This window comes from Puma concolor, chromosome F2 (assembly GCF_028749965.1).
Source record: "Puma concolor isolate L17-30 chromosome F2, mPumCon1.1.hap2, whole genome shotgun sequence".
Lineage (NCBI taxonomy): Eukaryota > Metazoa > Chordata > Mammalia > Carnivora > Felidae > Puma > Puma concolor.
Window position 1 is genome coordinate 1100251 of NC_141684.1, and position 11356 is coordinate 1111606.

General features: G+C 63.6%; 2 protein-coding genes across 5 annotated transcripts; one reads left to right on the forward strand and one right to left on the reverse strand.

Moving 5' to 3' along the window:
- Positions 1 to 832: 832 nt before the first annotated feature.
- Positions 833 to 6262, forward strand: PYCR3 (pyrroline-5-carboxylate reductase 3). Of its 4 annotated transcripts, none has more exons than XM_086695325.1 (6): positions 833 to 971; positions 2991 to 3055; positions 3584 to 3763; positions 4078 to 4290; positions 4542 to 4695; positions 4876 to 6262. In XM_086695325.1, exons 1-6 carry the CDS (start codon positions 872 to 874, stop codon positions 5220 to 5222), a joined length of 1059 nt encoding a protein of 352 aa, XP_086551451.1. In that variant the 5' UTR covers positions 833 to 871; the 3' UTR covers positions 5223 to 6262. The 4 variants fall into 4 exon arrangements, with proteins under 4 accessions (XP_086551451.1, XP_086551453.1, XP_086551452.1 ...); XM_086695327.1 differs by having other exon boundaries at positions 5461 to 6262; XM_086695326.1 differs by having other exon boundaries at positions 4603 to 4695; positions 5461 to 6262.
- Positions 6263 to 7042: 780 nt separating this feature from the next.
- TIGD5 (tigger transposable element derived 5) lies at positions 7043 to 11282 on the reverse strand. The gene has a single exon (XM_025922514.2). It carries the CDS (start codon positions 11199 to 11201, stop codon positions 9252 to 9254), a length of 1950 nt encoding a protein of 649 aa, XP_025778299.2. The 5' UTR covers positions 11202 to 11282; the 3' UTR covers positions 7043 to 9251.
- Between the last annotated feature and the right edge of the window lie 74 nt (positions 11283 to 11356).

Consider the following 11356-nt stretch of genomic DNA (forward strand, 5'->3'; position numbering starts at 1 on the left):
ACCTGCGAGGCCCACGAAAACCAAGATCCAGGCTGGCTGGAGGAACTTCATTAATGCAGTCAATACATGCCCCGTTCACACATTTCACTGGCAGTGCTAATGCTATACTGTCACCTGGACCTGCTGAAGCTTGGACAGGGGCTGACAACAAGCCCTGGCCAGGCAGCCCTGCCCTCCCCACCCGAGTCCGCTCCCAGGTTCCAAAGAGAGAACCTGGGTGCCCCTGAGAACGTGGCTGCCACCCAGAGAAAACGGCCTAAGGCTGGTAGGGCTCCACTCCCTAGCTCCTGACATGTCGTAACGATTGGCCAGGGTCAGGACCTCGCCCGCCCGGGCCCTTCATCGGAATCAGGACGATGCTTTCACCTGGAGGCTAAACTGTCCAGCGCCAGTGGTTTCCCGGACTCTGCGGCGTTCGCGCGAGGGACACCCAACCAGGCACGCTCCAGGGCACAGACCTCCGGAAGGACTCGGAGGAACCCCCACCTTTTCCAACCCTTGGCCACTGAACGGAGTCTCTCAAGCTCCGATCAGGAGCTGATCGACACTAGGCCCCCAGAATCCTGCCACGGAAGCTTCACCCACCTCGCCAGACGCGGCGCTTCTGCCAGACTCTCCAACGCGCGGTGGAAGACGGGGCGCGGCGCCCCGCCCACCGGAGCCGCAGCGCCCCGCTCGCCCGGACCAATGAGCAGCGCGGGGAGGGACTGGAGCGGTACTGCTAGTCGAGCGGTAGGGCGCAGAGCCCGGAAGGGAGTGGGCGGGGCGTGAAGTCCAGGCAGCCAATAGACAAGGACAGGGCGGGCCGGCGTAGCCCATTGGCGGGGCCGAGGGCGTGGGGCGGAGCAAGGCCTGGCGGGGCGGTGGCGAGATGGCGGTGGTGGCGGCACCCGGTCTGGACCAGTTACGCGTGGGCTTTGTTGGCGCCGGGCGTATGGCAGAGGCCCTCGCGCAGGGCTTCATTCGAGCAGGTAGGGCGCCTCGGGCGTGGGGGCGCGTGGGTCCCTGGGCCTGGGGACCAGCGGGCGTCCGACACCGGCCGGTTGTGCGAGGGAAGGGTTTCTCTGCGTGGAGGGATGCATCCCGCAGAGCTCCTGGGCGGGGAGCGAGGGCACCGTGGAAGCGGAGCGGGGCGGGTCCGGCCCGGCGGGCGTGGGCCCGGGCGGAAGGCGGACTCTGCTCCTGGGGACCCTGCGTCCCTGTGAGCACAGCGGGGACGGCTGTGCGTAGGAGGCTTAGAGTTGGTTGTCCCCGCACTGGCCAGGAGCCACATGGGGCCATAGACCGCCCACCATGGAAATGTGGATGGTTCGCGTTGAGATGTGGCGTGAGTTTATGGCATAAAATCTACGTCGGGTTTGGAAGATTTAGCACACAAGAAAAGAGAAAGTAACATATTTTGGTAACTTTTAATGCTGACTGAAACGAAGTTTTGGAAGAATAGCATTTTCTTTATATCGTGTTAAGTCAAATATGTTACGATTGATTTCACCTATTTTCCTTACTTGTTTAATGTGACTACTAGAAAGCGTGAAGTTCTCTACGTGGCTTCAGTGATATTTTTCTTGGACAGCGCTAGCTTAGAGCCCGGGATCTCCTACTAACTACCTGGTCTGCCTGGGTCCAGTTGCCTGACCTTTGAGCCTCCTGTTTCCTGTTTGTTTGCCGGCTCTACTCTGGCGGCGCGCTGCAGGTTTTCACAACCTCCGCAGCACTGTGGACATTTGGGGTGGGATAATTCTCCATTCTTCACATTGTAGGGTGTTTGGCCGCGTCCTTGGCCTCTTCCCACTAGATGTCAGTAGCATCCCCTGTTGTGAGAGGCAAAACTGTCTCCAGCAGTTGCCACAAGTCCCCTGGGGTTGGAAAGGGGCAGAGACTTCCCTGGTGGTGAACCACTGGTTTGCAGCAAGGCATGATAATGCTGTCCCTAAACTTACTCCACAGGATTTAGAAACCTTTACGTGTAGATTATAGGCTGGCTTTCTCCCTTCAGCCACAGTCAAGGTTCAGTGGGGTCAAAATCATCAGAAAATACTTTACTGCAAAACTCTCAAGTGTTTTACCTATAAAACCGCCAGTATCTCCTTCCTTCCAGGGTGGTGCAGATTCAGTGTTGAACACAGTAGCGGTAGGAATGCATGGCACTTGTCATTGTCCTAACTGGCCTTGTGTTTGGGTTGTGGGGTGCACTTCTGTCTTCCTGTTAGACCTTACAGAAACTTAATTGCCTCAGCCCTGTACCCGACAGGTGCAGATGATTTCTACCAAATGGGCGTTTAGCCCCAGCGCGGACATCCCAGCACAGATATACCCCCAGCTCCCCCGGAAGCTTGCCCCTGTTTGGCCTCCCTACCCACCACGGCCCCCTCCTCCCCTGCCTTCCTGTCCCTCGAGGTATAGGCCCCTGAGATCCATGTCCTCATGAGACTAGGCAAGCTCCTGGCCCCTGTGTCTAGCGGGGTCTGCGGCCGCGGCCACAGATGGGTGGTGGAGACTGACAAGTACCACAGGATGGACGTGATTGCCTGGTCCCAGCCGAGTGGAACACGCCTGCCACGCACTTCGGTTCTTTTTTTTTTTTATTTTTTTATTTTTTATTTAAAAAAAAAATTTTTTTTTTCAACGTTTATTTATTTTTGGGACAGAGAGAGACAGAGCATGAACGGGGGAGGGGCAGAGAGAGAGGGAGACACAGAATCGGAAACAGGCTCCAGGCTCTGAGCCATCAGCCCAGAGCCCGACGTGGGGCTCGAACTCACGGACCGCGAGATCGTGACCTGGCTGAAGTCGGACGCTTAACCGACTGCGCCACCCAGGCGCCCCATCACTTCGGTTCTTACAGAGTCTCAGGCAGCCAGCGGCCAGGATGGCCCAGGCATGGCTGAGTGTGAGAGACCCTTCGGTGAGGGGCAGGCCAGGCTGGCCCCTGTTCCTTCCTTCCACCCCACCTCCTCACTGACCCTTCTGCTCTTTGCCTTTCTCTCCAGGAAAAGTCGAAGCTCAACACATACTAGCCAGCGCACCAAGTGACAGGAACCTCTGCCACTTCCGGGTGAGCTGGTCCCCGGCTCTTCTGAGTCGAGGCTATCCTGGTGGGGGGGGAGAGGGGGCTCATGGTGGCTCTTGGCTCCTGTTCCTCTGAGACACTTCCTGGGGACAAGGGAATGCTGCTTAGTTAGCTAAACTTTTGAGACTGTCTGGGTTGGGGAAAGAGGAGGTCAGAGACTAGAAGGAAAGTCAAGGTTGTGGAGAGCAAGGGCGGAGTAACGGGGCGTGTGTGTGTGCACGTGTATCTGTGTGTTGGTGTGGGCAGAGATGGTTGTGGGCCCTCACTGGGGTCAGAGGGCGTGAGGAGGTCCTGACATCAGCAAGGCCCGTGAGGGGCAGGTTGGGTCCTGAGCAAGAACCCGTGGTCTGGGTGAGTCTTGGGCATTGTGAGGGGGCTGGTGCAGGCGTTTGCAATGGGAGGAGAGATCCCTGGGGACCCCTGGGGATGCAGGGTGGCCTCTAGCAGGAAGGGCCATGGTCTGGGAGGCTGCCGCACTTCACCCCAGCCATGATCCCGCTGTCCCCACTGCAGGCTCTGGGCTGCCAGACCACCCACTCCAACCAGGAGGTTGTGCAGAACTGCTGGTTAGTCTTCTTTGCCACCAAGCCCCATGTCCTGCCAGCTGTCCTGGCAGAGGTGGCCCCCGTGGTAACCCCTGAGCACATCTTGGTGTCTGTGGCCGCCGGGATCTCTCTGAGTACCCTGGAGGAGGTGAGTGGGGGTTATGTGGGAGGTGAGGCTTTGCCCCCGGAGTCAGTTCTGCTGGCCAGGCTCTGCTTCCCACCCCTTGCCATCTGAGACTGGTGCCAACCTGACTCTAGCCCTTTAGGGAGGCGGGATGGGTGAGACGTGTGACACTTGGCCTTCCAGACAGCCCGAACAGGGGGCCGAGGGGCCTGAGGTTCAGGCTCTTCCTGGCACCGCGCCCAGGACCCGGGGAGGGGAGCCCACGGCTGGCGGAGGCGAAGGCCTGCCTGGCAGCGCCGACCCCACCCGTTCCCTGACCCCTGCCTCTCTCTGGCCAGCTGTTGCCACCAGCCACACGGGTGCTGCGGATCTCCCCCAACCTGCCCTGCGTGGTTCAAGAGGGCGCTATGGTGATGGCCCGTGGCCGCCACACTGGAAACAGCGACGCCGAGCTCCTGCAGACCCTGCTGGAGGCCTGCGGGCAGTGCGAGGAGGTGCCTGAGGCCCACGTGGACATCCACACCGGCCTCAGTGGCAGCGGCGTGGCCTTCGTGAGTGTTGTCTTATCCCCCACCCCCCAGGCCGGCCCTTGACAGAGCAGAGCCTTTTCAAGTCCCTGCAGTGACCCCTGCCTTTGGGATCAGATGGCTTGATCCCCGAGCTGCCTGTATCTCTGCTCTCCCCCCTCTTTGAGGCTCAGGACTCCTCCAGTCGGAGCCCTGGGCTCAAGCCTCAGACCGGGTTCCTGCACTGGTGGCCAGTGCTCTGGGCCTTGTTTCTGAAGGTTCTACGCTTTCTCCAGACTGGGTGCTTCATCCAGGGAGAGCGTCAGCTTTGTCAGTCCCCACCCCTCACTGCTGCAGGTGTGTGCCTTCTCCGAGGCCTTGGCCGAAGGTGCCATCAAGATGGGCATGCCCAGTGGCCTGGCCCACCGCATTGCTGCCCAGACCCTGCTGGTGAGTGAGGGCAGCCCCCAGGGACTGTGTGAAGAGGGATAGGCTGGGGTGTCTGCAGAGCAGCGGGAAGGGAGACAGCAGGCCCGGGAAACCTGAGTTAGGATCTGGGATGGCAGGCAGAGCAGGCTACACAGTGGGACTGAGCCTCCCTTGAGTCACCGCCGGTGCCCCTCTCCCCAGGGCACGGCCAAGTTGTTGCTGCAGAAGGGGCAGCACCCGGCTCAGCTGCGGACAGACGTGTGCACGCCGGGCGGCACCACCATCTATGGGCTCCATGCGCTGGAGCGGGGCGGGCTGCGGGCTGCCACCATGAGCGCCGTGGAGGCTGCCACCTGCCGGGCCAGGGAGTTGAGCGGGAAGTAGGGAGCGGGCACTGGCCGTGGCCACCCCCAGGCCCTCCTTCCCTGCCCCTTCCCGGCACTGCAGCTCTCCCTCAGGCAGGAACCCCCAGGGCTGCCCCATCCCTGCGTGAGGAAATGAAGACAGGACTGGAGGGGTTCGCAGGCAGGGGATCCCCTCACCTGTAGGAACCCCCCCTACCATGGGGCAGAGAGCACCGTGGCGGTGGCACCCCTTCCTGGGTGGCCTGGGTTCTGGGGGCCTGAGCGTTGGGACGTGGTGGGCTGGCTGCGTGAGGCAGGAGCAGAGAAGCTGGGCGGGCCCTTCTGACAGCTGTGTAACCACCGCCAGCTGGGGGGTGACGCAGAGACTGCACAAGAGACTTGCTCTGTGCAATGAAGCCAGCCACATCTGTCTCGTCCCCAGGCTGACCTGCCATTAGGTGGGGCTACCCACAGGGAGCTGGGCCCTGACCCTGCCAGGCCCCAAGAAGAGAACGGGGCTGGGTGTCCTTGCCCTGGCTGAGGAGGAGCTGCACCCAGGTCCTTCCCTTGGGGACACTTGAGCAGAGCCCCCGCAGGGTGGCCGCAGTGCTCCAGCTGGCAGCAGGCCACGGGCGGTCTGGGAGGGTGGCCCGGCCAGCTGCGGGACAGAGACTTGGCTTCAGCTGGCCGTGGGCCCCCTGCCCCTGCGGAGCAGGATCTGGGTGATCTGCCCTGATGACCCTTGCATGGGTTGTCCTGGAGGGTCTCGTGGCCTGGCCTCAACTGCAGGACGTGGCTCTTTGGCATGTCCCTGAATGGAGCAACCAGCCCGGAGGGCAGGGAACTCAGGTCCCGAACTGAGGCTGTGGGGCCTGTGGTGGAGGGTGGGCTGCCCGCACTGCCCACCCCCCTCCCCCGGCAAGGCCCTGGAGTGCTGGAGCTCCCCTCCCCTCCCCCAGTGGCCTCCCGACACTGTGCCAGTCACGGGGTGGAGCTAGCTGATTGTGCCACCTGCAGGCCGAGACGAGCAAATCAGTCCTGTCTGTAGGTGGCCTGGTGGCACATACCCCCCCCCCCCCCCCCGCCACTGTAGCAGTGCCCACCCTGCTCTCGCTCCTGCCCTCCACCCCCCTTCCACCGCCCCATTCCATCTTGGCACACTGGCCCTCCTGCCTGTTAGGAGGGTCAGCCTGAGGACATTTCTGACTTCTCTGAGATGGGAATAAAGACGCTGCTGTCCTGTAGCACTGAGTGACCATACTTGGGCTGACAGAGCCAGATTCCAAGGGCTTAGAGGTACATCAGAGCTGAGGCTTGGGGCACGGGGCTCCTGGGAGCTGGTCGAGCGCAGGTGGCGTGGGGGCAGGGGCGACCCGCCCTGGCTGTACGTCACCATCACCAGAGAGCTCTGGTCAGGTGGGGTCGCTGGCTTCCTGACACCCCAGCCTCACCCTCCGGTGTGTCGGTGGGCTCCAGCAGCGCATCTCCCCACGCGGTCCCTGAGAACCTGGGCGGGTTGGCTTGTGGGGCAGGGGACGAACCTGTGACCAGCCCTGCCATGAGCAGGCCACTCACTGAACGAGAGGCGTCTTCCTGAGCCCCCAGCCTGGCTGGCGGGGCAGCCTCGCCCCAGATGGCGATGGCCCTGGACAGGACGGGAACGAGAGTGGCTTTGGGGGCCGGGTCGGCAGCCTGATCATTGGCTGGCCACAAGCCCGCTTATGCCACAAGGCTAAAGTTAGGTTTTCAAGAGACTGGTGGGTCTAGTCTCTCCTTTCATCAGTTTTTTTGTCTTTCTCGCTTTTTTGAATCATGAGGTGTTCTAGATCTAAGTATTGGATAGAAAATTATAAAAATAAGACTTTACAGGTACCTGGCTGGCTCAGTCCTACAGAATGAAACTCTTGTTTCTTGGGGTTAGGAGTTCAGCCCCTGTGTTTCATGTAGAGGTTACTTAAAAAAATAAAATATACCCCAAATTCAAAAAAATATATTAAAAGAAGACTTTAGAACAGGGATGCGTATGAAGTTGACATGAACTTTTATTACAAAGCGCATTGGGCTGACTGGGTGAACACCTCTGGCAAGGATGGGCGTGAAAAGGCTCGACTGCGTGCACCCCCATAAGCCCACGGTCCCCTGGAGGACACGCCTCTGGAGATGAGCCTCACCAGGGGACACCCCTATCTGGGGACAAGCAGTGCCCAGCGCCCATCCTAGGGCTCCGCATAGCAATCCTGACCTACAGTGGGTGGAGGCGTGGGCTGGGGGTCCCTGGTCCCCTCAGCTCGCGGGCGCTCCGTTCCCCTCCCCACATGGTGGCGTTGCACCTGCAGTCCACTCCATGTCTGGGGGTCGCTTCCCAAGCACGTAGCCCCCTCGGGCAAGGCCGTGCATCTCAGATGGGCAACTCTCCCCAAAACACAAGTTAAGTGTGGTTTTAATAGGAGCCCACACACCCACTTCCCAGTGCCCCCTTCTGCAGCCCGCTGCCATGCCCTCCGGACACCCCAAGCAGGCCCAACAGCCTCTTCCTAAGAGTAACAACCTTTGCTGCTTTGAGTATTCAGCCGTTCTCCTGAAGACACTCTTGGAGCCCCAGGTGCACCCCTGCCTAGCGCCTGCGGGCTCCCAGCCCTACGTCCCTGAGCTGCCATCAGGTGGTGGAAGGAAGGCTTCCTGAAGCCCCGTGCCAGCTGCTTGGGTTAGAGTCTCAGGGCCAGCCACAGCCGGCCACCGGCTCCTCTAGGGGTGCAGGCTTGAGATGAGCGAGCAGAGGTGCCAGCTGGGCCCCTGCCTGCTCAAGCTTCCAAATGCTCCACTTCTTCCCTCAGCTCTCAGATTTGAGACCCACGTATGTAACACGCACACACCTCGACTGAGGACAGCTCCAAGGAGCGGTTTATGTTCTCAGACTCGGGGAGCTGCTCCGGGGGCTCCCTCACCAGTGCATTGCCCCTCCCTCCCACCAGCACACTGCCGGCCTACAGCCTCCGCAGTGTCCGGCGAGCACGCGGGCGGTGGGGGTGTGGACCGCAGACCCAGCCCCCACCCTCCACGAGAGCTCTGGGCAGCAGCTCCCCAGACAGTCCCCGAAGGCCCCGGGCGCCTCTGGGTCCCAGACCACCCGCAGGACTGAGCCCAGAGCGGGGCAGTGACACACCAACACTTGCCTCCCTCTCTCCAGCTGGGCCACTCGGAAGCCCAATTCCTGGGGCTGTGGGAAGCCCTCCTTCGTCACGCCCCTGGCAGTGCTGGAGGGATGGAAAAGCCTTGGAGGGCACTAAGGCACTGTGGGATTGTCCTGGTGTGGCCGTCAGTGCCGCAGGCCAGTGCCGAGGAGGTGGCGTGGCTCTGGGCCCTGGGGCTGGACCGAGTGGGCTGTGGCTGGTCTGGGGAGCTCATTCAGCCATCGGTCAAATCACCAGGGCCCAGAAAGGCTAGAAGGCTGCCAACCCCACAGAATAGGTGTGACTTTGGAATGGAATCTTCCTAAGGAAAACTAACAATCCCAGTGGAACAGAAATCTACACTTCCTGCTGCACCCGGAACGCCCGGCCCCCCCGAGTGCCGGGCACTATCCTCCCTTCCCAGCCGACAGAGCCAACCTCCAAGACTGGCCCCAGGCTGGGGGTGGGGGTGAGACGCCACCCTGGCTCCCATGAGGGGTATCTGTAAAAATGGACTTAATGTGCTAAACACCAAAACTGACTGGGGTGCTTCCCCGTGGAGATGATCACGTGGCTGTAGCGCGGGAGCCACAAAGCACCAGAGCTCCAGACTGACAGGAGTGCTGGACCCTCGTCCGGGGCACGTGACGGGCGCCTGGGGAGGAGGGCCAGAGGTACAGACAGGCACAGGGCTGAAGATCTCAGCTCTCAAAGGCCGGGGCGGGAACGCCGACAGCTGCCCTGTTAAGTGCGTGGTGTCGTGTGTGCGGCAAGGACCCTGGCCAGAACCACAGACCCCACGAGTGTGCTTGCCCAGGGAGGTGTATGAGCCCGAGGCCTCTCTTCTAGCTCCTCCCTCAGGAGATGGGGGACCAGTGAGCAGAACGACCCTTCACCAACAGAGCCCCTCCAAGCCAGCCCGTGCTGGGGTCCCTGGAACCCCCTGAGCCATAGGGTGGGCCACCTCTGGGGAGGGGAGGAGAGGAGACGGAAAGACTGTGTGTCCCCTCCCTCCAAGTGCAGCAGGAGAACAGCCACTGGGGGGCCACTTGGGCTGGCTTGGTCACACCCCGTCCTCGGGGACTGCGGGAGAAGGACCAATGCCTCCCAGCCTCCGGGCCATGCTGATCAGTGAGCGCAGCTGCACCAGCTTCGGTGGCCCCACCTCCCGGGGGTCCTGGTTCTCCAGCCACCGAAGAGCTGTCTCTAGTCCCCGCACCGCCTCCCCAGCAGTGGGCACCGCGGCCTCCTCCTCCTCCTCTCCACCCCCCATGACAGAGGGTAGGCTGGCGGGGGGTGGAGGGGCGGCAGGGGCCAGCACCGGGGGCCGGCCAGGGCCTGCCTCCTCTCTGCAGCTGTCCGGCAGCCCCCCGTCATCGTCCAGATGCAGCCACTTGGCCACTTCCTCGGGCGCCAGGCGCTTGTAGGCCAGGGCCGCCAGGTGCGTGAGGTCGCTGAGCACCCGGCTGTGCTCCGCGGCCTCCTCGGCCTGGCCCGCTGGCTGCCCAACACACTCCTCACTGGGCCGAGGCTCGAAGGCCGCCCGCAAGCCGAGAAGCCAGCACCGCTCAATGCTGCCAGCCTGCACCAGGTCCCAGGAGAGGCCGGCCAGGTACAGCATGTCCTTGAGCATGAAGCTGCGCATAAAGTCCAACGGGGAGCCCCCCGCACAAGACACAGCTAGCCTCAACAGCTCCCGCTTGTACAGCTGCTTGAAGGCGGCCACCACTCCCTGCTCCAGGGGAGCAGGGATGTGTGCCCGGCTGCTGCCCTTGGACAGGAACAGCACCCGCACGGCACCATCCGGGGTCTGCAGCTCTTCTGGGGAGCTGAGGGGCTCAGGCCGACACCGCCTGAGGGCCTCCTCATTCTCCTCCAGGGCGGGCGTCCTGGCAGCCGGGCTTGGGCAGGGCGGGTGGGCCACCAGCAGCACAGCCCTCTGCTGCAGGCAGCTGCGGCGCAGGTAGCGCCTCACGCCAGGGACGAACTCCTCGAAGAACCAGCCCCGCAGCAGTGGGCGACTGAGCCAGGCATCCGGGCTGTAGCGGTAGGAGGCTGGGAACTTGTCCTGGTTGTGGTGGCGCAGGCTGGGCGGGTCTGGCAGCTGCCCGATGACCAGCGGCTTCAGCTTGTGGCTGCCGGTCAGGTTGGCGGCCAGCAGCACTGTCACCCGGTCGCCCCGCCAGCGGCGGCCGCAGCCCCCCGCGCCGGGGTCTCCCGCGCCCAGGGGCGCGGCCTGCTCCGGAAGCAGCTTCCAGTAGAGGCCAGTGACGTTCGCGTTGTAGATCTGTTCGTCTCCGTAGCCGCCCTCGGCGGGGGGCGGCGGGGCCGGAGCCCGCTCGGGCAGGGGGCCGGAGCTGGAGCCGGGGGGCTGTGCGGGCTCCTGCTTGACGGGCGGGCCGGGCGCGGGGCCCGCGGCCAGAGGCTCGGCCTCGCCATAGATGCGCTGGCTGGAGATGCCGTGGCGCTTCTGCCAGCGCCAGAACCAGCCGTGGCTGGCCTTGAAGGTGCACTCGGGCCCGTAGATCTGGCGCGCGAAGGCCTCGGCCTGAGCCTGGATGAGCGGCCCTGACAGCGGCACGCCGTGCTGGCGCAGCGCCAGGAACCACGAGTAGACGGCGCGGTCGATCTCCTCCTCGTTGGCCAGCCGCATCTTCTTGCGCTGCGTGCCCACCTCTCCGCCCAGCTGCTCCAGGAACCAGCGCAGCTTGGGCTCGTCCTTGAGCCAGCCGCGCAGCGTGCCGCCCGGCACGCCGAAGTCTCGGCACACGCTGGCCTGCCGCTCGCCGCCCTTGACGCGCTCGATGGCCTGGAGCTTGTCCTTGATGGAGTAGGCCTTGCGGAAGGCCATCTTCACGGCCACGCGGGGCCGCGGCCCGGGCGCGGGGGGCGGCGGCCTCACGGCGGGAGCCGGGGTGGGTGCGGGGAGCCGCGGCGGCTGCGCGGGGCGCCCGGGCAGGGGATGGCGGCCGCGGCGCGGGGCTGGGCCGGTCGGGGGGCCCGCGGGGTACATGGCGGCTGCGGCGGCAGCGGAGGCGGGGGCGCGGGGGCCACACGCCGGCCCGGCCGGCCGCGCGGGGCGGGGCGCTGGGGGCGGGGCCGGCCGGGCCCTCCCCTTTGTCTCGCCAGCTCCGGGGGCGCAGGCGCGCTGGCCCGGCCACCCAGCCC